The following is a 26,732-nucleotide window of genomic DNA, read 5'->3' on the forward strand; positions in this document are numbered from 1 at the left end:
TGCACACATTACTGACACCATAAACACAGCACACACATCCTGCACACATTACTGACTCCATGAATACAGCACACACATCCTGCACACATTACTGACACCATGAATACAGCACACACATCCTGCACACATTACTGACACCATACACATCCTGCACACATTACTGACACCATGAATACAGCACACACATCCTGCACACATTACTGACACCATAAACACAGCACACACATCCTGCACACATTACTGACTCAATGAATACAGCACACACATCCTGCACACATTACTGACACCATGAATACAGCACACACACCCTGCACACATCACTGACACCATGAATACAGCACACACATCCTGCACACATTACTGACACCATGAATACAGCACACACATCCTGCACACATTACTGACACCATGAATACAGCACACACATCCTGCACACATTACTGACACCATAAACACAGCACACACATCCTGCACACATTACTGACTCAATGAATACAGCACACACATCCTGCACACATTACTGACACCATGAATACAGCACACACACCCTGCACACATCACTGACACCATGAATACAGCACACACATCCTGCACACATTACTGACACCATGAATACAGCACGCACACCCTGCACACATTACTGACACCATGAATACAGCACACACACCCTGCACACATCACTGACACCATGAAAACAGCACACACATCCTGCACACATTACTGACACCATGAACACAGCACTCACATCCTGCACACATTACTGACACCATACACATCCTGCACACATTACTGACACCATGAATACAGCACACACATTACTGACACCATACACATCCTGCACACATTACTGACACCATGAACACAGCACACACATCCTGCACACATTACTGACACCATAAACACAGCACACACATCCTGCACACATTACTGACTCCATTAATACAGCATGCACATCCTGCAGACATTACTAAATTCACAATTACAGCATACACATCCTGCACTTAGCATTCACACAAATTATTTACATATTACTCCCACCAAATGATGCCCACACTTTACTATGGCTGCCTGAGCTCTAAATCCTCTCTGTATATAGAAGCATGGTATAGTGCTGGTAACCTACTACACTCACAGCCAGACACTACACTAAGCCTGGCTGCCATTCACACTGTGCTGCCACTATCTCCCATGATGCTCAGCCAGCTTTATCAGAAAGATGGTCCACCAGAGCGGAGGGGGCAATGTCAGCTAGCCCCCACTGTACCCAGATAACTGTCCTACTGTACTGGGGTCAGCCCAGCCATACCCAGCCTCACTGCCCATCCTGCCAGCTGCCCATACACAGCCTGGGTGCCCATAGCCTGACTGCCCATTCCCTGCCAGCTGCCCATACCCAGCCTGACTGTCCATACCCAGCCTGATTGCCCATACCCAGCCTCACTGCCCATACCCAGCCTGGCTGCCCATACCCAGCCTGGCTGCCCACACCCTGCCAGCTGCCCATACCCTGCCTGACTGCCCATACCCTGCCTGATTGCCCATACCCTGCCAGCTGCCCATACCCAGCCTGACTGCCCACACCCAGCCTGGCTGCCCACATCCTGCCTGGCTGCCCACACCCAGCCTGGCTGCCCACACCCAGCCTGGCTGCCCACACTCTGCCTGACTGCCCACACCCAGCCTGACTGCCCATAGCCAGCCTGACTGCCCATACCCTGCCTGGCTGCCCATACCCTGCCTGATTGCCCATACCCTGCCAGCTGCCCATACCCAGCCTTACTGCCCATACCCAGCCTGGCTGCCCATACCCTGCCTGACTGCCCATACCCAGCCTGGCTGCCCATACCCTGCCTGGCTGCCCATACCCAGCCTGACTGCCCATACCCATCCTGACTGCCCATACCCTGCCTGGCTGCCCATACCCAGCCTGGCTGCCCATACCCAGCCTGACTGCCCATACCCAGCCTGACTGCCCATACCCAGCCTAACTGCCGCTACACCCAGCCTGGCTGCCCATACCCAGCCTGACTGCCCATACCCTGCCTGGCTGCCCATACCCTGCCTGGCTGCCCATACCCAGCCTGACTGCCCATACCCAGCCTGACTGCCCATACCCTGCCTGATTGCCCATACCCTGCCTGACTGCCCATACCCAGCCTGACTGCCCATACCCTGCCTGATTGCCCATACCCTGCCTGACTGCCCATACCCAGCCTGACTGCCCATACCCAGCCTGACTGCCCATACCCTGCCTGACTGCCCATACCCAGCCTGACTGCCCATACCCAGCCTGACTGCCCATACCCTGCCTGACTGCCCATACCCAGCCTGGCTGCCCATACCCAGCCTGACTGCCCATACCCAGCCTAACTGCCGCTACACCCAGCCTGGCTGCCCATACCCAGCCTGGCTGCCCATACCCAGCCTGACTGCCCATACCCTGCCTGGCTGCCCATACCCTGCCTGGCTGCCCATACCCAGCCTGTCTGCCCATACCCAGCCTGACTGCCCATATCCAGCCTGTCTGCCCACACCCAGCCTGACTGCCCATACCCAGCCTGGCTGCCCATACCCAGCCAGACTGCCCATACCCTGCCTGGCTGCCCATACCCTGCCTGGCTGCCCATACCCAGCCTGACTGCCCATACCCTGACTGCCCATATCCAGCCTGGCTGCCCACACCCAGCCAGACTGCCCATACCCAGCCTAGCTGCCCACACCCAGCCTGACTGCCCATACCCAGCCTGGCTGCCCATACCCTGCCAGCTGCCCATACCCAGTCTGACTGCCCATACCCAGCCTGGCTGCCCACACCCAGCCTGACTTCCCAATCCCAGCCAGCTGCCCATACCCTGCCTGACTGCCCATACCCAGCCAGCTGCCCATACCCTGCCTGACTGCCCATACCCAGCCAGCTGCCCATACCCTGCCTGACCGCCCATACCCAGCTAGCTGCCCACACCAGCCTGACTACCCACACCCTGCCTGCCCATACCCAGCGTAACTGCCCATACCCAGCCTGACTGCCACTACACCAAGCCTGACTGCCCATACCCAGCCTGACTGCCCATACCCTGCCAGCTGCCCATACCCTGACTGCCGCTACACCCAGCCTGGCTGCCCATACCCTGCCAGCTGCCCATACCCAGCCTGGCTGCCCATACCCTGCCTCACTGCCCATGCCCAGCCTGACTGCCGCTACACCCAGCCTGACTGCCCATACCCAGCCTGACTGCCCATACCCAGCCTGACTGCCCATACCCTGCCTGCCCATACCCAGCCTGACTGCCCATACCCTGCCTGGCTGCCCATACCCAGCCTGACTGCCCCTACCCTGCCTGACTGCCCATACCCTGCCTGGCTGCCCATACCCTGCCTGACTGCCCATACCCTGCCTGACTGCCCATACCCTGCCTCACTGCCCATACCCAGCCTGACTGCCGCTACACCCAGCCTGACTGCCCATACCCTGCCTGACTGCCTGACTGCCCATACCCTGCCTCACTGCCCATACCCAGCCTGACTGCCGCTACACCCAGCCTGACTGCCCATACCCAGCTAGCTGCCCACACCAGAATAGTGGGGTAATGAAAGTAGGAAGGTCACAACAGACAAGACCCAGTGGAGCGCTAATAAAATGAATAAACTCACCCTTTTAATAAGGGATATGAAATATGAGAGAATCTAGAGAAAAAAATATAATGGAGACAATGGTGTAGTATGTATGAACTTGATATTCATAGAGAGAAGAATTATGTTGTAACACACTCACATGGTACAGAGCCTGAAAGAGATAGGCTCAAATCATAAGCGCAGGGGTATTTTAAAGCAAACACCAAGCTTCTTCAGTGGCTTTATAGCAGTCCTCAAAGAAAGGGAGAAAAAGGGGACAATGGACCAAAGTCCTAGTGTATTATCCTCAACCCAGAATGGTACCAGAACAGATACAAATGCTTGCTCACCTTTAAGAGAGCCAATCCAAACTGGGCTCTCAGTGTAATAGATAGTGTGCCTTTAAGAGGGCACTGCTCTTCTTTGTAGCAGGAAAGTAGATGCAGGTTGTAGGCTCAAATGTAAAAAAACTTATTTATTATAAAACACTTACATAAAATATAAATAAAAAAGTTCCCATAAAATTATGGTGTGGAAATGAGTCCTCTTCCGAGACGCGTTTCGCCTTATGCAAAGGCTTTTTCAATCGGTATCCTGCTCGTGTCTTCCAGCTGTTTAAATACCCAGAGAGTCCTTTCTATTGGTTCCTACTGCCTTCCGGATGGCCAAATATGGTCAGGGGTATTCCGATCAGCTGTTGTGAGTTCTCGTAATTCCGGAAGCGACGTATCGCCCTTGCCGCAAATTATGTAAGTGTTTTATAATAAATACGTTTTTTTACATTTGAGCCTACGACCTGCATCTACTTTCCTGCTACAAAGAAGAGCAGTGCCCTCTTAAAGGCACACTATCTATTACACTGAGAGCCCAGTTTGGATTGGCTCTCTTAAAGGTGAGCAAATCTGTTCTGGTACCATTCTGGGTTGAGGATAATACACTAGGACTTCGATCCATTGTCTCCCTTTCTTTGAGGACTGCTATAAAGCCACTGAAGAAGCTTGGTGTTTGCTTTAAAATACCCCTGCGCTTATGATTTGAGCCTATCTCTTTCAGGCTCTGTACCATGTGAGTGTGTTACAACATAATTCTTCTCTCTATGAATATCAAGTTCATACATACTACACCATTGTCTCCATTATATTTTTTTCTCTAGATTCTCTCATATTTCATATCCCTTATTAAAAGGGTGAGTTTATTCATTTTATTAGCGCTCCACTGGGTCTTGTCTGTTGTGACCTTCCTACTTTCATTACCCCACTATTCTGCATGTTATTGTGTTAAGGTTGGAGGTACCTTCACGTGTGTTGAGCTGCTTAGTGGAACCAGGTTCTTCACTATATTACAAATCTGAGCGCCTATAAAAGCACGGTTTATTTGTTATCACTTAGCTGCCCACACCAGCTTGACTGCCCACACCTTGCCTGCCCATACCCAGCCTAACTGCCCATACCCAGCCTGACTGCCGCTACACCCAGCCTGACTGCCCATACCCAGCCTGGCTGCCCATACCCTGCCAGCTGCCCATACCCTGCCAGCTGCCCATACCCAGCCTCACTGCCCATACCCAGCCTGACTGCCCATACCCAGCCTGACTGCCCATACCCTGCCTGGCTGCCCATACCCAGCCTGACTGCCCATACCCAGCCTGACTGCCCATACCCTGCCTGACTGCCCATACCCTGCCTCACTGCCCATACCCAGCCTGACTGCCGCTACACCAAGCCTGACTGCCCATACCCTGCCTCACTGCCCATACCCAGCCTGACTGCCCATACCCAGCCTGACTGCCCATACCCTGCCTGGCTGCCCATACTCAGCCTGACTGCCCATACCCTGCCTGGCTGCCCATACCCTGCCTGGCTGCCCATACCCTGCCTGGCTGCCCATACCCAGCCTGACTGCCCATACCCTGCCTGACTGCCCATACCCTGCCTCACTGCCCATACCCAGCCTGACTGCCGCTACACCCAGCCTGACTGCCCATACCCTGCCTGGCTGCCCATACCCAGCCTGACTGCCCATACCCTGCCTGATTGCCCATACCCTGCCTGACTGCCCATACCCAGCCTGACTGCCCATACCCTGCCTGATTGCCCATACCCTGCCTGACTGCCCATACCCAGCCTGACTGCCCATACCCTGCCTGATTGCCCATACCCTGCCTGACTGCCCATACCCAGCCTGACTGCCCATACCCTGCCTGACTGCCCATACCCTGCCTGATTGCCCATACCCAGCCTGACTGCCCATACCCAGCCTGACTGCCCATACCCTGCCTGACTGCCCATACCCAGCCTGGCTGCCCATACCCTGCCTGATTGCCCATACCCAGCCTGACTGCCGATACACCCAGCCTGGCTGCCCATACCCAGCCTGACTGCCCATACCCAGCCTGGCTGTCCATACCCTGCCTGACTGCCCATACCCTGCCTCACTGCCCATACCCAGCCTGACTGCCGCTACACCCAGCCTGACTGCCCATACCCAGCCTGATTGCCCATACCCTGCCTGACTGCCCATACCCAGCCTGACTGCCCATAACCCTGCCTGACCATACCCAGCCTGACTGCCCATACCCTGCCTGACTGCCCCATACCCAGCCTGACTGCCCATACCCAGCCTGACTGCCCATACCCTGCCTGACTGCCCATACCCAGCCTGACTGCCCATACCCTGCCTGACTGCCCATACCCAGCCTGGCTGCCCATACCCAGCCTGGCTGCCCATACCCAGCCTGGCTGCCCATACCCTGCCTGATTGCCCATACCCAGCCTGACTGCCCATACCCTGCCTGACTGCCCATACCCAGCCTGGCTGCCCATACCCAGCCTGGCTGCCCATACCCAGCCTGACTGCCCATACCCAGCCTGACTGCCCATACCCTGCCTCACTGCCCATACCCAGCCTGACTGCCGCTACACCCAGCCTGACTGCCCATACCCAGCCTGATTGCCCATACCCTGCCTGACTGCCCATACCCAGCCTGACTGCCCATAACCCTGCCTGACTGCCCATACCCTGCCTGACTGCCCATACCCAGCCTGACTGCCCATACCCTGCCTGCCCATACCCTGCCTGACTGCCCATACCCAGCCTGACTGCCCATACCCTGCCTGACTGCCCATACCCAGCCTGGCTGCCCATACCCAGCCTGGCTGCCCATACCCTGCCTGATTGCCCATACCCAGCCTGACTGCCGCTACACCCAGCCTGGCTGCACATACCCAGCCTGACTGCCCATACCCTGCCAGCTGCCCACACCCTGCCAGCTGCCCATACTCAGCCAGCTGCTGCCATAGCAACCGAGACCCCGGGCCAGGGAGGGCGGGGGAACTTCCGGCGATGCGGTGGGCGTGGCCTGTGCTCTGCAGACCCGCCCCCTCTCCGTATCCTGCATGAACATGGCTGGCAGCGCCTGGAGGTCACTGGTGAGACACGGGCTTTGGGGGCTACTTACCGCACTGCAAGGCCGCACATACCTAGTGCCCAGTGCCCTCATAGAGCAGCACGGGGAGTGACAGCACATTGACCGGGTGTGAGGGAGACAGGCAGTGTGACCCCCCATAGCGCTCTGATCCCCCCATAGCGCTGTGCGACCCCCAATGTGCTGTGTGACCCCCCATAGCGCTGTGCGACCCCCAATGTGCTGTGTGACCCCCCATAGCGCTGTGACCCCCCTAATGTGCTGTGTGACCACCCATAGCGGTGTGACCCCCCATAGCGCTGTGACCCCCCTAATGTGCTGTGTGACCCCCCCATAGCGCTGTGACCCCCCTAATGTGCTGTGTGACCCCCCCATAGCGCTGTGATCCCCCCAATGTGCTGTGTGACCCCCCATAGCGCTGTGCGACCCCCAATGTGCTGTGTGACCCCCCCATAGCGCTGTGCGACCCCCAATGTGCTGTGTGACCCCCCCATAGCGCTGTGCGACCCCCAATGTGCTGTGTGACCCCCCATAGCGCTGTGATCCCCCCAATGTGATGTGTGACCCCCCATAGCGCTGTGATCCCCCCAATGTGCTGTGTGACCCATAGCGCTCTGATCCCCCCATAGCGCTGTGCGACCCCCAATGTGCTGTGTGACCCCCCATAGCGCTGTGCGACCCCCAATGTGCTGTGTGACCCCCCATAGCGCTGTGATCCCCCCAATGTGCTGTGTGACCCCCCATAGCGCTGTGTGACCCCCCATAGCGCTGTGCGACCCCCATAGCGCTGTGATCCCCCCAATGTGCTGTGTGACCCCCCATAGCGCTGTGATCCCCCCAATGTGCTGTGTGACCCCCATAGCGCTGTGCGACCCCCAATGTGCTGTGTGACCCCCCATAGCGCTGTGCGACCCCCAATGTGCTGTGTGACCCCTCCATAGCGCTGTGATCCCCCCAATGTGCTGTGTGACCCCCCATAGCGCTGTGACCCCCCATAGCGCTGTGACCCCTCCATAGCGCTGTGATCCCCCCAATGTGCTGTGTGACCCCCCATAGCGCTGTGCGACCCCCAATGTGCTGTGTGATCCCCCTCCCGAGGACCCCCATATACACATTGTATAGTGACCCCCTGAGGACCCCCGCATACACATTGTATAGTGAGCTATAAAGACCCCCATATACACATGTGCTGTGTGACCCCCCATAGCGCTGTGATCCTCCCAATGTGCTGTGTGACCCCCCATAGCGCTGTGATCCCCCCAATGTGCTGTGTGACCCCCATAGCGCTCTGATCCCCCATAGCGCTGTGCGACCCCCAATGTGCTGTGTGACCCCCCCATAGCGCTGTGCGACCCCCAATGGGCTGTGTGACCCCCCATAGCGCTGTGATCCCCCCAATGTGCTGTGTGACCCCCCATAGCGCTGTGTGACCCCCCATAGCGCTGTGCGACCCCCATAGCGCTGTGATCCCCCCAATGTGCTGTGTGACCCCCCATAGCGCTGTGCGACCCCCAATGTGTTGTGTGACCCCCCCATAGCGCTGTGTGACCCCTCCATAGCGCTGTGATCCCCCCAATGTGCTGTGTGACCCCCCATAGTGCTGTGCGACCCCCAATGTGCTGTGACCCCCCATAGCGCTGTGACCCCTCCATAGCGCTGTGATCCCCCCAATGTGCTGTGTGACCCCCCATAGCGCTGTGCGACCCCCAATGTGCTGTGTGATCCCCCTCCCGAGGACCCCCATATACACATTGTATAGTGACCCCCTGAGGACCCCCGCATACACATTGTATAGTGAGCTATAAAGACCCCCATATACACATTGTATAGTGAGCCATGAAGACCCCCATATACACATTGTGTAGTGAGCCATAAATACCCCCACATACACAGTGTATAGTGACCCCTGAAAAACCTCATATACACATTGTATAGTGAGCCATAAAGACCCCCATATACACATTGTATAGTGACCCCAGGGGACCCCCATATACACATTGTATAGTGACCCCTGAGGACCCCCATATCCACATTGTATAGTGAGCCATATACACATTGTATAGTGAGCCATGAAGACCCCCATATACACATTGTATAGTGACCCCAGAGGACCCCCATATACACATTGTATAGTGAGCCATGAAGACCCCCATATACACATTGTATAGTGACCCCAGAGGACCCCCATATACACGTTGTATAGTGTGCCATGAGGGCCCCCATATACACTATGTATAGTGAGCTATGGGGACCCCATATACACATTGTATAGTGAGCCGTGAGAACCCCCATATTTACATTGTATAGTGACCCCCATTTACACATTTTGCATAGTGAGTCATTAAGACACCAATAGGTACATAAATAGCAATTTGGACACCCAGAGGTACATGTTTAGTGATCCCTGAGGACCCCCGTAGGTACATGTATCCATGCTACCAGACTGTACCCATCCTGGTAATCTTGGCACTGAACTGGTCACTAGGCATTTTACCATGTGTGCTGCACAAGCTGTCTCCCTGTGCAGTGATAGCTTATAACAAAGGATGGTAAAGACTGCTCTTTGTATGACGAATACATGGCGATTGCACAGCAATGGTAGATTTGTAACCTGGGGGAAGGTTTTAGTGAAACTCGTATCCAGCATGCCCAGGAAATTTTTTGCCAACTTCTCATTCTTTGTGCAGGAGTGGCAGAGAGAGGATTGTAATCTGTAATATTATCTGCCAGTATTCACAGAAGCTTGCACTGTGTTGTTATGCAATGTTACATGATTCAGTGACAGCCAAAATGACAGGCTCAGAAACACTGTACATTCAGAGGGGGAGAAACAATATATAATAACATGACATTGTCCAAATCCACATGCATTTTACAGTTCTATATATATGTTTGTGCCTTTATAAACAATAAGTATGAAAACCTGGATGGATTTTATATATTTTTTTTTAAAGGGTAAATAGATCAAAGGGCAAAATAGATTTATTTTCACAATGCATTTGTTGTACCATGTGTGTCAAAAAAAGTATGGCTGGAAGTTCTATTGCAATAAAGTGTTCTAAAGTGACACATTTTGTAAAATTCCTTTTATTTTTTAATGGAAAGGTTACTGTTCCTACAACGTACCTTTAACAGTTAACTGGGTAGTGTATAAACCTATAGCCGCTCCCTGTAGTGGTTATGATGCTAGGAGGGCCTTTGCGCCCAAACAGGGTGATTTGTCAAATCGTTTTAGAATGGATTGACAAGACAACTTACCTGGGTCCTGCTTAGTGCCCACATCCACATTGCCTGCTATCGGATTGTTCTTGTGATAGAACATACGGTTTGCTCCACTGAGCTAAGAAGGGTCATGCTAAGATGCTGTCATTGGCTGAGAGTGTCAGCTGACCCCTCTCAGCCCGTGAGCGCTGTGCTACTCATCACAGCGAAGACATTGGGCAGGAGAAGCCGTTTCAGCCGTATTGAACCTGGGGTAATTTGTCAAACCATTCTAAAATTATTTGACAAATTAGTCTGGGAGGGCACAGGGCCATAACAACTGCAGCAATTTCTTGAAAGTGTTTTTCATACCAATGATCAGTGGTTTAGATTCTAAACTTAGAGTATTGCATTAGTGTAACAGTCATAGACCTCTGATTAATTAGTGGGAGATGCTGGATAGGAGATAAATATTAACTCACCAGATCCTAAAGTGGCTTAATATATATATATTTTTCTTTAGGACCTCTTATCTATTAACATGAACCTGTTATAAGAGGTTACATTTAATGTCACTGTAAATTATTAGCATGGAGGGCACACTGTCAAAAAAGAAAAGCTGGCAAAGAGCAAAAAGATTTGTACAAATTAGGCACTCTCTTAAAACCCCAACCCCCTTGGGCAAATGTATCAGTAGAAGCACACTCTATACATTTTTATTCAATTAATGCTAAACTACATAAATGTACAAACCTACCCCCCTCACCCTAAAAAATAGTGAGGGGGGAATAAAATTGCTAACCTGTAAAGTAAAATTAAACTTACCATTCAACGTCTTCTTTTTTCTAAAATCTTCATTTTTCAGCCCCCAAAAAAGGCCAAATAAAAAACCATCATACCCGTCGAACTAAAAATAAAATAAAAAACCTGACGAAAAAGAAAACATTTCAAGCCATCCAATCACAGTGCTCTGTGTCATTTTACAAGCGTGGGAAAATTCCAAAGAACTTTCCCACGCTGTATAAAATGTAAAATGACACAGAGCACTGTGATTGGATGGATTTCAAGCCATCCAATCACAGTGCTCTGTGTCATTTTACAAGCGTGGGAAAATTCCAAAGAACTTTCCCACGCTTGTAAAATGACAAAGAGCACTCTGATTGGCTTAAACCCACCAATCAGAGTGTTCTTAGCCTAATTGCAGGGTGGGGCAAGGCTTTATAAGCCTTCCCCCGCCCTGCGGAGCTCAGTCTGCGCGGAGCCCTCCATGGGTGAAGATGGATTCTTTTTTTTGCGCTCTGGTTTTTTCTTTTTCGTCTGTTTTTTTTTTTTTTTTTTGCGCTCAGGTTTTTTATTTTATTTTTAGTTCGACGGGTATGATGTTTTTTTATTTGGCCTTTTTTGGGGCTGAAAAATGAAGATTTTAGAAATAAGAAGACGTCGAATGGTAAGTTTAATTTTACTTTACAGGTTATCAATTTTATTCCCCCCTCACTATTTTTTAGGGTGGGGGCCGGGTGGGGAGGACAGTAGGTTCCCCCCCCCCCTTATTACCATTATGGCCCCCACCCGCCGCCCGGGGGGGGCACAGGGGGGGTGGGGGACAATAGGCCACCCCCCCCTCATTACCATCATGGCCCCCCACCCGCCGCCCAGGGGTGGGGGCCGGGGGGGGAGGACAGTAGGTCCCCCCCCTCATTACCATTATGGCCCCCACCCGCCGCCCAGGGGTGGGGGCCGGGGGGGGGAGGACAGTAGGTCCCGTCCCCCCCCCATTGTAATTTATGGCCCCCACCCACCGTGCAGGGGTGGGGGCCGGGGGGGGAGGACAGTAGGTCCCCCCCCATTATCTTTATGGCCCCCACCCACCGTTTTATTTCTGTTCCCGAATCTCTTGCAATTATCCAGGAGTAAGGCCTGCATTGTGTGTTTGTTATGCAGCTATTCAAAACCAGAGGATCTACATTTGCGGAGAATTTGGTTTCCTGTGCAAACCCATTAAAGGGATATTCTAGGCTTCTTTTTTTCCTTCCACTGTTTAGAGATTCAGTGATCTGAGGCAGTTAAGTAAGTTTTACTTTTCCTACCAGCCTCTGTCCGCAGACATGGTGCATTGTGGGATGTGGTGCACATCATGTAGGAGTGGGCTTGCACAGTTACAGTATCCATTGCTTCTTGGAGGTGAAGGAAGCAATTAATACATTCTGGTGGCGATTTTGCCAGCACAATATTTCTGTTATAAGTACACCGGTCTGAATGCAAACCTATAGCATCTGAGTTAGGAGTCATATGCCCACCTTTCTACCCACACAGACCTTGTCAACTATGCCAGATAGGATGTCAGTAAAAATAATAGTTACAAGAACATTATGCACAGCCAGTTACCTTGGGTTACTCCAACAACAAAAAACACAACAAATAAAGAATAAACCTACCTCTGTCCCAGCACTAGACATTTTTTAACCAAAGACTTGTTAAACAGAATGTAACTCAATTTGTAATTTGGTGCAATTTGCTTTCTGCAAAAAAATAAATCTAAAACAAATATCTGAATTTGATAAATGTATGAAACACCTTAATAATAACAATTTGAACATTTACAAGTAAACCAAGAGACTGGAGTGTCGCCGCCAAGGACTCCCTTTCCACCTTAGTGAAAAGCCCCAGAATGATTATAGCCATCCCCTAGTCATCAGCCGAGGCTTGATTATAGCCCTCCCCTTAGCCATTAGCCAAGGCTTGATTGTAGCCCTCCCTTAGCCATCAGCCGAGGCTTGATTATAGCTCTCCCCTAGCCATCAGCCGAGGCTTGATTATAGCCCTCCCCTAGCCATCAGCCGAGGCTTGATGTTAGGTAAAACAAGAATACTTGATTGGAGTGATTGTCCTCTTTTTATACCTGAGTCCCTAACAGGGGGTCACCAGGAGAACAATGGGATTTCACAATGCATGGGTGTCTGTACCCGACGTGTTAACTTTATTAACAGCTAGGCACCGAACAATAAAACACCTCAAGCCATATGTTCATCTGCCCTCATCCCCAAGCTGGTGTGACCCCTGGATAGCTCTCCCCTAGACCGATGTTCCGTTCAGAAAAGCACCCGTATCGGAGGTGCCTAGAGTTCCAGACCACTGGGTGAAAAGTCCCGGTCACTTTTAATGTCTGTATACGAAGTCAGTACGTGGAGCTCCCTCAAGTCCTGTTGTGTCATTCACCTCCTCTATCACACATCCAAATAGCACCCTGTTAGATGGTTCTTGGACCGAGAGAAAACTTGATAAAGTTTGACTGGCCGCAGTGATTCCGCGATCTGATCGGAAGTTCCAGGAGCTTTGTAGGTTGCTCCCGGTCAGGCACGCTGTGCATCTGTGAGTTCCCTGCCTGTCTCAGAGGACCCCTGGGCCACTGAATAGGAATGCTAGGCTGGGAGACACGATCTGGAGGGGGAATAAGTATGTGATAACTGTCTTTCCAGGAGAAGGTAGTGGCAAGGCCTAGGTTACTGGGTGTGATATTGTGTGGTTGGAAACCTCATGAGGACTTTTCTATTGTGTGGTTTGACACTAAGTCTCCGGGTAGTATAAGGAGTCTTTACATGTGAGTGCAATTTATGTAGAACTAGCACTTAAGTCTATTAGCCTGTTCAAACGGTACGGTGGATGTTTGTTCTTTCTTTTTACATTTTGAAGGATTTGTGTTGAAATTAAAAGATTTATTTTATTATTACTGGCATCTATAAAATTCCTACATATTCCGCAGGGCTGAAAAAAAAGTGATTGTCACATTTTTAAGTGTGTCAGTATCCTTGGTGCACGGGGTTCCTGCTTGTGTTTTATAAATCCAGTGAACTCCTTAATTGAATTAGTACTAATGACATTCCCTAATTGGTTACTTTCGTATTGTACTTTTCTTTTCAGGTTTTGTTTCTTCTGTATTTACCAGTGATTTCTTTTAACAGGTCAGCCGATTGGCAGGAACACTAAACCTGCCCATAAATAATGGAACCAGGGCCTTTTCTAACCAAGTAAGTAGGTTTATCGCCATCTTTATATACCGTGGTGTATTAGAAATACACAAAATGAGCAATAACACAATAAGACAAGTGGGATGAACGCACAAAACAATGCAATTTCATTTATGTAGACACATGTGTATCCTCCCCAGAGTTAAACGTACCTGTATAATGCAAAACTACATACATGCTGTGCTTCTCCCCAACGTTCAGTGTACATATATAATGCAGACCAATATACATGCTGCTAAAAGTTGGTAAGCTGTATCCATTCCAACATGGATGATACTGCTATGCTAGTTTTGTTAGCTAGTTTTGTTAGCTGCTTGGAAACTGATCATGGTTTTTGGTTCAGAAGGCGCTGAGCAGGGTTACATCTCTAATTTCACATCTCTGTTACAGTTGCAGACGGTGACCCTGATACCAGGAGATGGGATCGGGCCAGAGATTTCAACGGCCGTCATGAAGATTTTCGAGGCAGCCAAAGTGAGTATGACGGGAAAGAACACAACACAAACCTACACAGAACTACTTACTAAATTATTGAGAATTGTGTAGAATTTTTTTTTTTTTTTTTAAATTCGTTATTTTAGGTGTGCACAGAATAAACAGATAGCCGATATGCGCCACAACAGCGATATTCAGTAAAATAGGTAAACATAGTACAAGTCATGGCATACGTTATACAGGCACATTTTTATAGTTTTTATAGTAGAACAATAGTTTAGGTTGACGTTTAGTTTTCAATATGTTAACATAATGCACATGCCATGTAGAAATAGGTAGAGGAGGGACAAAGGAGGAAAAACATGGCTCGTGCAGAGAACGTACCTACAAGAGCATTCTAACAATCGACTTATGAGTGTTAAATCTCGCTTGCTTGCCTATGCAGTAAGAAAATGGGAATGCGTACATTTCTTATAATTTTAACTAGCTTAGACAACTATATTGTTAAAGTAAAAGCAAACAAAACAAGGGAGAACACCCGATGGACAACAGCTGTAGACTAGACACCCCGTGACATATAAGGCTGCACACTTTCACAGCAAATTAAACAATGCTTATGGTCGACCAAGATCACAATAGCTGTGTTTACAGGTTAAGCTATGCTTCAGTAGATGTGCTAGGCTAAGTACAGGGTGTTTGTCAGGTGTCACATGTGAGTGCCTAACCGTCTATGGCATGAGATATGCTGGGTGTACATGTGGTGGTGTAGCATTGCTCACAGGTGCATATACAATAAGTGTGGTGTTTCACTAGGGTAGTAAACATGTATGAGTTGTTAAACTAATTGTGTTAATGTGGCCCTGGCTAGAGAGGCAAGGCTTGATAAGGATGGTGTGAGTCAGAGTCCTCTTCGGCTGCGTGGGCTTGGTGGTGTGGTGGCAGCCCTAGCCGTATGATGGCAGTTGGAGTCAGCCTACTCCTGTCGTCGGTGCCAGCAAAGCACACAGAGAGTCCAACTGGGTTTCGGCATCGCAGGTCAAGTAGGCTGGAGGGATTCCGCCGCTGCTTCCCGGTTATCCGTGAGTACCTTGGGTGATGGGGGTATTTCTCTGGCGGTGCAGCCATTTCTCTGCTCCCCTCATGGTTGTGCAGGCCGGAGTCTCTGTGTGTCCCTGTAGTATGGGAGCGTAGCCCTTCTGGGTGCTGTTTGCGGCTCTGTGTCGCTGCTTCTGGGTGATGCGCTGGCAGGCCTTGGTTGTGCTTGGAGCCGGCCGTGTCCCAGCCCCTCGAGTGCGCCATTTTGTTTTATGTAGTGGCGGTTCTCGTTTGGGAGCCCTCCGAGTCGGTCGGGATCCATGCCAGCGATGTCGGATGCGCGGTCTGAGGTTTGTATGTCCGAGCATAGTTCTCATTTCTGTCAGCGGCAAGGTCAGTCGTTTGGGTTTATGGGCCCGTCGGGAGCTTCGTCCGTTTCGGCGCCCATTGCTTACTTTGTCTGGGGGAGGGAATGTACGCCTGCTTAAGGAGTGTGTCGGTAATACCTTGGGTGAGCGTGTGGCCTTATTAAGGGCCTCCGCTTTTCGCTCTTTAGCCGCCATCTTCTCCAAGAACTTATTTATTATGGCATCTAGCCTGGCCATGAGGTCGGGTCTCTCTGCGGTGTGATTCCACGTGGCGGCGGCCATTTTACAGGGCCGCGCCTCATCTCTCCGCTCGTTTGCCTCTTCCTTTTGGTTCTGTGCCCGTGTGTGTCCGCTTGGACCGGGATAACCCCCGCCGGTCAGGGGGGGACGACAGGTTGCTGGCAGGACAGTTTCTCCGGTTCGTGGACTGGGAGAGCGGCCTGTCTCCGTCGCGTGTAGGCCCCAGCCAGCCATCGTGGGTTCCCGATCACCGAATTGCTCGTGGAAAGCGTCAGGCGTATCAGCGGGACCTTCTCTATACAGGTAGGGTATCCCGGAAGTTTTATGTCCTGGTTTCTAGCGAGTTAACGGTGCTAGTCGAGGAATCCAGCAGGAGCTCAGCCTTCATGCGTCTGCTCCGCTTGCTGGCTTGGCCCCGCCCCCCTGTGTAGAATTTTTAATACATCTCAGTATAACACTCATTTTCCTTTTCCTGGAATCCTTTTTTTTTTTTTTGTTAAGTGGTTGGTTAACTGAAAAATTAAGCTCTCGTTTTTTAACCTTTAGAATTGTGTACTTGCTCTACTTACACTGAAGTATATTGAAAGGACCTCAGTGCCTCATGTACTTTACCCAACCCTTTTTTTATGCCACATTGCAATTCATTGCTCATCCCATTTGGAACTGTGGAAGTGCTCCTCTGTCTGTTTAGTACAGAGAAAAACCTGGCTGCATTGTATACCAAACGTCACAAACACGCACACTCCCCCTTCCCATTCCCATTCTGAATAACTTTTTTTTTGTTTAAAGAAACACTTCAAACACTTAAAGCGTTTTAACTTCTGGTGTGCTTTATGTGTGAACACATCAGAACTTAAAATGCTTAAGAAAGTGCAGATTTCCATAGAAAAGTTTATTGGGTTCATGATTACAAAGGGCAGGATGTTTTCTGTGAGATAGGTGTCTTATAGTTTAAGGAAATAAAGTTAAAAGGCTTTAGATTGTTAAAATACGAATTGAAATCTTTGAGCAATCATCAAAAAGCTACTGCACCTTTCATTGGTAAATCATTTTTTCCCTGCTGTCCCCTTTCTTGGACTATACAGTGATTTGACTATCCTTACCTTTTTGTGTCACTATAACCCACTCCCTCTAGCATGTAAGCTCATTGAGCAGGGCCCTCAACCCCTCTGTTCCTGTGTGTCCAACTTGTCTGGTTACAACTACATGTTTGTTCGTCCACCCACTGCACTGCGGAATTTGATGGCGCTATATAAATATCATAATAATAATAATAATAACTCCCTCCCTTTCTCCATTAGACGTTCACCCAGTCTCCACTCCTTAAAAAAAAAAAAAAAAAAAAAGACACCAATTCTTGACTGAATACTATTCTACAAATCTACTTTCCTAATACTATCCTTACCTTTTGTGTCACTTTACCCCACTCCCTCTAGCATGTAAGCTCATTGAGCAGGGCCCTCAACCCCTCTGTTCCTGTGTGTCCAACTTGTCTCGTTACAACTACATGTCTGTTCGTCCACCCATTGTAAAGTGCTGCGGAATTTGATGGCGCTATATAAATAACATAATAATAATAATTATTTGGATTTATAGGGTTTTTACAATTTATCCTGGAAAATCTAAATTTTCAGAAAAATTGTGGACGTGTGTATCATGTTACTCCCTCTCGTTACTAATGATTTGAGTGTCTGTCCAACATGCAGTGGTTTTCAGAATTAATGCATGTTGGGAAATGCAAATACATCACTGTTACTGACGCAACAATCCTGGAACTGTCAGTGTCACTGTTTACCTGAAGATTTTGGCAAGTGCCAGAAAAGTCAGATTTAGAACTTTTTGTAATGGAGGAAAACATCAATTCGTATTGGTACTCCCCCTACAGTGCTACGGTTTGAAGCTGTTTTATAGTAGTCCTATGTCTATTATTGTGAGTACACAGCGTTCTTTGCAAGTTGCTTGTTTTATCCCTAACTGCATATACCCCAACATATGTTCACATCAGATGACTTTTTAAGTTATACCTTATTTATACTTGGCTTCTCTGGAACGAGCAAGGGTTGTCAAGTCTTTTCGACTTTTAACTAGTAAAGCGAGTCTTGTTTTGGGTGTGTCATTGTGTTTGTATACTGTATTGTCTTGCGATTCTAGTTGAAGAACAAAAACCTTTTAACATTTCTAGCCTAGGAATTTCACTTATTTTGTGTGGTGCAGCTCCTTTATGAAGCGGCTGATAATAAAACCGGTTTTATTTTTATAATTTGTGTCTGCACATTAGGTGCTTAATAACTGAGTCCGTTCATAGTGTTTGTGTTGAATTCTCCTCCTCCTACGAAGACTGTGATTAATGTAGCATCCTTAAACATTCAGTGGGACACCCCAAACTCCAGCCTTCCTGGGCATGACATGGGAAATATGGGGAGAATGATGGCTGGGAAAAGGAGAAACTTCAGAAATCAATTTAAGAGTAGGATTAATAGGTGATTGAAATTTATTGATGGGATGAAATGGCAAAATTATTATTTTCACTTATATACAGTGGAAAGGCAAGGTTCTACGTATCCACCAAAACAAATTAACCCAGAACAAATACATAGGGCAGTATAGCCTGGGTGTTATGTTACATTGACCCCAAATATAGCACTTTCAAGCTGTAACTGACGTTCAGGCACGCCACTAATAATAAACTACTATGAGTGTAGAGTGTTGGAACAAAATAAACAATTTATTGGGTCTACACCCAAATGGCAATTACAAAGTTCTCTCTGATCAGTTGCTCCAGAATCCGCTCTCACCCCCGAACTCCAACATAACTGGACAAACACCGCACCGATTTAATTTTTTTTTTTTTAAAAAGAGTTAAAAGTCCAAATTAAACTTAAATGGACAGTCCAAACACCCAAAGTGCTTCAGGCTGCAGAAATGCTTTATGAGTTAAGAGTGTGTGCTCTTTTTTTTTCCATTTTACAAAAAGTGGAGGATTCAGTAGAAATGATCACTTTTATAAATAAATCTTGTTACATTCTCTGGCTTTCAAGCAGATAGCCGGCCCTGTTCTCTTCCTTGTAGTTTAGCTCAGTGGAACTACATTCAAGAGGGAGAAATTGCCCAGAGCACCTGCCTTGCATAAACTTCTGTGTGTTCCTTTAATGGTAAACACTATATAATCTTAAAGGAACCCTCCAAGCACCAGAAACACTACAGCATAATGTAGAAGTGCCCTGGTGCCCCCACATTGTAAACCAACTAGTTTTAGATTGGTTTGTCTTCTTACTCTTGGTCTGCCTCCTAGCCTTCTGATAGAGAACCAGAAGCTCCTAAGCAATAGCTTCAATTAGTTCTCCTGAGCTAAGCCTCGCAGTGCAGGGCTAGCTCATTGGCTGAAAACTGAAGAAAATGTCCCGACAGCCTGTATTCACTGGACCCAGTCTGCCATAGAGTTATGCACACCTTAGCGTGCATGTGTCAGGAAATCACACTTGCTGAGCTGTTGTAATGCCAGAGCCACACAGATACCTTGAAAGCTTGTGAATATCCCCACATTGCTCTGATGTTGGCTTGAGTCAGCAATCTGTTTTCTGCTCCTGGATGAGTCAAACAGGGCTTACCTTACTGGAAGAGGAGAAATACAAGGACAAAGGGAGAATGCGGTTGAGAAACACAGGGATATAGGACTTTGATACATGGGATGGTAATGGGACATTAGACTGGTTTGCAAATCCTTGTTAAATCAGGCCATATGATATTTGTTATTTGTACATTTGCCTGTGTATGCTATGTTCCCTTAATTTATTTTTCCAAATATAGCTGAATTATGCATAGAGATAATTTTTTTAATTTTCTAACTACAGGCTCCAATACAATGGGAGGAGAGAAATGTCACAGCCATTCAAGGTCCAGGAGGGAAGTGGATGATTCCACCCGAAGCCAAAGAATCCATGGATAAAAACAAGATGGGCCTGAAAGGTACAACCTGATGACAAGCTCTATCTATCTAGAATGTGTATCTGTGATATTGGCCCCTAATAATGATCTGATTGATGAGGACATTATACCTTGTTTACCGGTAGGACCTTTGAAGACACCCATTGCTGCTGGACATCCGTCCATGAACCTGCTGCTTCGGAAAACATTTGACCTTTATGCCAATGTGCGCCCATGTGTTTCAATCGATGGCTACAAAACCCCTTACACAGACGTAGACCTGGTCACTATTCGGGAAAATACAGAGGGCGAATATAGTGGAATTGAACATGTGGTATGTGGATTTGACTTATTGTTCCTACATTGGGCAAGAGAAATTAGGATGTTTGCACCATTATAACGTCCATGAACAGTTAAATAGCGAGGTTTACATTAGTGTATATACAAGTTGCGTGGCTATAACTATATCTTACGTTATGTTTCAGATTGTGGACGGTGTGGTGCAGAGCATTAAGTTGATTACAGAGGATGCGAGTCAGCGAATTGCAGAGTTTGCCTTTGAGTATGCGAGGAGCAACCAGCGGAGCACAGTGACTGCAGTACACAAAGCCAACATCATGTGCGTTATTTTTCCCATTATATAGCATGAATAAAGGGGGAGAGAGAGAGACTAGAATTAAAGGAAAGAGAGCGCAAAGGATGACAGCATGGAGCTGGCAGAGAGGGTTAGACATACTGGAGAATCCAGTGTTGGAGATGTTCTGCATACTTGGAAATGCTTGCTGGAGAAGCTGTTGTAAGAAACATAAAACACATGCCTATGCCCTACTGTGTTTTTGTAGAATTTATACACATTGTGACTGTAAATTGTGTCAGAAACATAACTTGTCTTTTGTATGTTTTCAGGAGGATGTCTGATGGTCTTTTTCTGAAAAAATGCAGAGAGGTTGCTGAAAATTATAAAGACATAAAGTTTAATGAGATGTACCTGGATACAGTATGTCTTAATGTAAGACCCCAAAATCAAAGCGTTATGTGCCGTATTGATATTGCTGTTAGTCTAGCCTTATTTGCACCAAACAGTTTGGTTTTGTTCCTGAAAGACAAACATTAAAAGTTTAGGCTAAAATAGGCCAACTATTTGGATTTTCCTAATTAGTAAACGTTGCAATTTGGTTTTCACTGAGCCACAATTTAGGTTATAGTGACTAAACCCCTTTGTGTATAATGCACTTTTTACTGCAGCTTCACTTCCATTTCCACTATTTGTGTCTCCTTACAGATGGTCCAGGATCCCACACATTTCGATGTGCTAGTCATGCCAAACCTCTATGGGGATATCTTGAGGTATGTGGACACTGACGCAGATTAACGCAAATCCTTCTGACTGTTACCCCGACTTACTGTAATGCCACCATGCTCCAATAGATAGCATTTTTATTCTGGTGTTTGTATTTCTAAAACATAGTTTGAGGACATTCTGTTTTATGGCCATAGGTCAAATAAGGACAGAAAAAACAGAAAAGGATCATACAGAAGTGCCAAAGGGTGTGGTGGTTTTTTTTCTCCTTTCTTTTCGTGTCATTAAAGGGACACTATAGTCACTAGAACAATTACAGCGTATTGTATTTGTTCTGGTGAGTATAATCATTCCCTCCAGGTTTTTTTTCAGAAAACACTGTTTTCAGAGAAAATATTTTATATTACAGCATAGGGATACCTCCACTGGCCACCCCTTAGATGGTTACTACAGTTGCTGTGCAGCACTGCCATTCTGTGTCTCCACCCTCTGCATGGAGGCACTGAACTTTCCTCATAGAGATGCATTGAGTTAATGCATCTCTATGAGGAGATGCTGATTGGCCAGGGCTCTGTTTTTCTTGTGCTGGCTCTGCCCCTGATCTGCGTCCTTCACAGTTTCATCCCATTCAATGCTTTCCTATGTTTTTAACAATACATGTTTGTGTTTCTGACCCTATAGTGATCCTTTAAAGCCATGTAAAGTAACTTGCCTGTAATGCATTTGTCTTATCTTAACCATATGTACACACAGATAAGGAATAACTGCATCTGCAGGGTTATGTAAAGAAACCATAGGAAGTAATGTGTGCTAGACCTTATATATATATATATCACACTATAAAACTTGAAAACTCAACATTTAAGTGCCTATGGTAATTTATTTAATTGGGTAATACGCATTTGTTTTATCGCTAATTTAATTTTTCTTTCATCCTCCAAGTGACTTGTGTGCTGGGCTAATCGGTGGTCTTGGAGTTACCCCGAGTGGTAATATTGGGGCGAATGGAGTGGCGATATTTGAATCGGTAAAGTAATATCTTGTATACACTGAACACTAAAATCCCAGTAAACCAGATTGAGCACCATAACCATTTTTGCATTACAAAAGATTACACCAGCTATTATGGTCAAGGGATGTGTAGCTGTCTTCTCTGAGATATTCTAGAAGCTTATATTCAAATACCTTGACACCTGTGAATTTTTTTATCAGGTTTTGAAAACCGACAATCTTATACACATAACGTTGTGTATGAGAGAAGCTTTCTGAGAGAAAACATAGACTCTGTACTCAAAGAGTTGCCAATGTGCATCTGTATGACATTGTCCATTGCAGTTTTATATTCTGGCCCCGTTTGATCAAAACCAAGAGACCTTTATTCACCAGTACAATAAGGTTTTTCTTTAATATTATCTCCTAATCTTATTGTGTTGTTGTCTGCTATAACATCTGGCAGCCTTGTTAAATCAAGGCTGTGTGACTAACTCATGACTGATCTACTGGAACGTTTTGTTTGTGTTTGCCGTATTTAGCTAAATAGCTAACCTCATTCTTCTCCATGTAGGTCCATGGGACTGCTCCCGATATCGCAGGGAAGGACCTGGCTAATCCTACAGCTTTACTTCTCAGTGCAGTCATGATGCTGCGTCACATGGGTCTACAGGAGTATGGGCACAAAATAGAGGCTGCCTGCTTCGAGACCATTAAATCAGGCCAGGTGAGAACAGATGGCTTCATTGACACAATAAGTTGTTGTGCATGTTCCTATTTATTTTAAGATTCATTTAACAATATAACACTTGTCCATAGTGGACATGGTGCTTAATTTTAAATGTTTATACGTTACCTTTAAGTAATATATTGACATGTTGTATTCTGTCACATGAAGGCAAGCTCGAATAAGTCGTAGTTTAGGTTAATCTCACATTCAAAAATGACATTGCCAGCAGTTTGTAGAAAATGCACTTACCTGAGCATTGGCATAAATGGCTGACTAATACAAGTCACGAACATTGTGGAAAGTATGTTGGTACGTTGTCGTAAGCCTAATCAAGCTACACTGGTTAGCAAACTGAAGCCGTCATCCTGTGCTTGACCTTGAGTACATTACTCACAAAATCTCAAAAATCCAATATCCAGACTTGTATTCCCAAAATCACCTGTATGCACTCCACAACATGGACAAACAGTAAACCAAATGTCAAACACAACTATCCGTAACGTGATTGGTACAGAAATAAAGTATCTCTATTAAAAATATAAAATCTGGAGCATGCTTTGTGACTTTAAATATATTCCTCCGTGGGCTGTAACTGTGAAATATTTTGTGCAAAAATTAGATTACAAAAATTGGTCTTCTAGAACTCAGGATTGGTTGAAATGCCATCCAGCATAATGCAAATATAAAAAGGGAAAATGTATATAGAGTATAAAACCCATTCTTACATAAAAAACATTATTAAAACAAATTAAGGAGGCTTACAGCAGTGTTAGTGGGACCTCTATGGTTTTAAACCCCCTATTGCGCTTTCATTATTAAGATCTGCTGCTTTAATCTGTACTAGTTTAAAACGTCCACCTCTCCTGATTCCTGTCTGTATCCTTCAATGGAGCCTGGTTTGTTTGTCAGTGAGAAGCAGTCGTAAATTGTTTAAGTCAATGGCCTCAAGTTTCATGTCGATGGATACTCCTAGTTTTGTTTTAATTCTGTGATACTGCAAAATTGGGTATATATAAAATAATAAAAGCTGCAGCGTGTAAGACAGGGACACGAGAAGTGATCTGGATGGCTAAATGTTATCCTCTGCATGTATGCTTGGAGTTACACTATGTTCATGCACAAAGCCAAGGTGAGATTCTCGACATGTTTGGGTGCTGACTAGTATTCTGTACAGAACATAGACCAGAGACTACTGAAAGCACACTGCGATGGGCAAGCAATACTATAGCAGATTAACACACCAGGAAGGCTGCATTCAGCTTCACTAACCAGTGTCCATAAATGATAAATAAATACAAATTATAACCACACTTGCATTCTGCCTCTCCTTTCCTAGTCAATGCATTTTCTGATAGTTTAACAAACTTAGCTGTTGATGTCATATTTTTAGATCAGTGTTTCAAATGATTTAATATTTTTGGATAAATGTTTAAAAAAAAATTTATTAAAATATCAATATATAAAATAAATATGTTTTCCAACATATTAAATCATTTTAAAAGTTTGTGCAAAAATATTAAATGAGGGCCTCGTTTGGTAAATTACACTTTAACTCTTACTTGAAGCAAGCTTGGTCCGGGTTATCCACTGTTCTTGATAGCAAAGCCTTTTTAAAAGACTTCTCATATGATGCCAAAATCACCCCTCTTTTCTCTCCTGTGTTGTAATTTGTAGGCACGAACCAAAGACTTGGGAGGAAATGCCAAATGCTCCGACTTTACTGCTGACATCTGCCGCAGGATACGGGACAGTGACTAGATCTGCCATGCTTTTTCATGATGCAAGTCCAGCCAGCTGATTATCACACGCACATAATATTCTGCTAATTACTGACTTCATTCATTAACATGGAATCCCTTCTCTGCCATAGAGGTCTATTGTCACATGGTCCTCTCTGGCAGTAAAAGGGTTTAAATCGTTAAAGCCAAGTGGAAAATGTGTCGATGGAAAAAGCTAAAGTTTTCACGTGAAATGCTAGAGGCATAACAGCGCCCCATAAGATTGCTGGTATTTTTAGCTGACGCAGGTATAAAATAACTCCTTTATTTAGATAAACTGGAATTTAAGAAAAGAAAAGCCACCTTGGTTGCCTCGATATCTTGTACCTTACAAAGATGAGGGGTGTAAGTCCTATGTAGATCACATAGTAAAAATAAAGAGAACTAGAGTATGACACACAAATATTCAAGTAATTAACAACACATCAAATGACTAAAGGTTTTTAGTAGATTATCTTTGGTGCGTCATGCAACCTCATCCAATAATGTTTCCCATGCTTTCAACGTAAAATCCCTAATGCTCATTCTAACCTACCCTCTAGCTCCCGGTGGCCCTTCTAATCACTCCATAAGATTCACACTCAGTTATAAGATCTGCATCTCATGGCTTCTTAAAAGCACATAGCATTCCCAACATCTCTTTATATATATATCATCTCACAAGGCATCTACTATTGCTTCATATAATAAGGGGCTATCGCTTCCGGGCTGTACTGACTTTAATTAGTTTGGGCCAGTAGGAGCTTTTTACCAATGTATTTATGTTACTCTTTCACATATGGAGAAAGGGTATATATATATTTTTTGTTTAAGATAAGTTAATCTTTATGCAGCATCTTTAGTGTGGCTGGATTCTTTCTGTTCTCCCTCTGTTGATTTGCAATGCTCTTAATTATTATGATAATTGGTGTTGCAATATACTGCTTGGTGTACTTTGATCTTGTCTTTTTGCCAAATGTCTTTTATGGCTGCTATGTTGTTGGGGCAATTGACTTAGCCTTTTCTTAAGGATGAATATAACAGTTACATTTAACCACTCCACATTATCTTATCCTTTGCAAAGCTGCATTTAATTATACTTGTTATTCTCTAAATATTAGACCCTCCCACCTGCCCTAATGCAATATTTATGCCGTTATGTGGCTTTGAGCCATGCATTTAAGTTGGAGAGAAAATACTCTGATTTGGTTGACTGATCGCTCCATTTAGCAATACACCACAAGAGGGCACTGAAGCACACTGCTCCATGAGGCGTTAAAGCACAGTCCAAATCCACCTGTATGAATGTCTTGTTAAAGCCTTAAACGTTTCATTTTGGAAGCTGTATTTATTATATATCTGTTGGTGAATTCATTTTGTAATTCTTGCAATTTGAGTTACTGCTTTATATCCGTTTACACTTGACTTTGTTTTGCATCCTTATTAAATGTGCAATGTCTTTTTAAAGAGTCATTTAATATGACTGCAATGCTTATTCATCTTGTGTGTGCCTGTTCTGTTTATTTAAAATAAAAAAAAATTAAAATAGAGCACATCTATCAGTCAGACTCATAAATGGGGAATTTCTTTAACCGATAAAGGAGTGCTGGATTAAAAAAAAAATATATATATTTTTATGTACCTTGGATTTAAAAAAAGCTGGTACAGGGTCAACATGAGCAAACTGCAAA

The 26,732-nt window shown here is 46.3% G+C and overlaps 1 protein-coding gene across 1 annotated transcript; it reads left to right on the forward strand.

The window, feature by feature from the left end:
• The first annotated feature begins 6,965 nt into the window (after positions 1-6,965).
• Positions 6,966-26,540, forward strand: IDH3A (isocitrate dehydrogenase (NAD(+)) 3 catalytic subunit alpha). Its single transcript, XM_063449419.1, has 11 exons — positions 6,966-7,040; positions 14,197-14,262; positions 14,653-14,736; positions 20,192-20,306; positions 20,411-20,598; positions 20,750-20,883; positions 21,171-21,273; positions 21,547-21,611; positions 22,507-22,591; positions 23,129-23,281; positions 24,959-26,540. Exons 1-11 carry the CDS (start codon positions 7,008-7,010, stop codon positions 25,040-25,042), a joined length of 1,110 nt encoding a protein of 369 aa, XP_063305489.1. The 5' UTR covers positions 6,966-7,007; the 3' UTR covers positions 25,043-26,540.
• The last annotated feature ends 192 nt before the right edge of the window (positions 26,541-26,732 follow it).

The sequence above is a fragment of the Pelobates fuscus genome, chromosome 3 (genome assembly GCF_036172605.1).
Source record: "Pelobates fuscus isolate aPelFus1 chromosome 3, aPelFus1.pri, whole genome shotgun sequence".
NCBI classification, from domain to species: domain Eukaryota; kingdom Metazoa; phylum Chordata; class Amphibia; order Anura; family Pelobatidae; genus Pelobates; species Pelobates fuscus.

What these genes read in the sequence shown, in the direction of transcription:
- IDH3A (XM_063449419.1), top strand. Translation starts at nt 7,008, where the DNA reads ATGAACATGGCTGGCAGCGCCTGGAGGTCACTG. An exon ending in CCAGGGCCTTTTCTAACCAA is followed by an intron (nt 14,263 to 14,652) that starts GTAAGTAGGTTT and finishes TCTCTGTTACAG; the next exon opens with TTGCAGACGGTGACCCTGAT. An exon ending in CTCTATGGGGATATCTTGAG is followed by an intron (nt 21,612 to 22,506) that starts GTATGTGGACAC and finishes TCATCCTCCAAG; the next exon opens with TGACTTGTGTGCTGGGCTAA.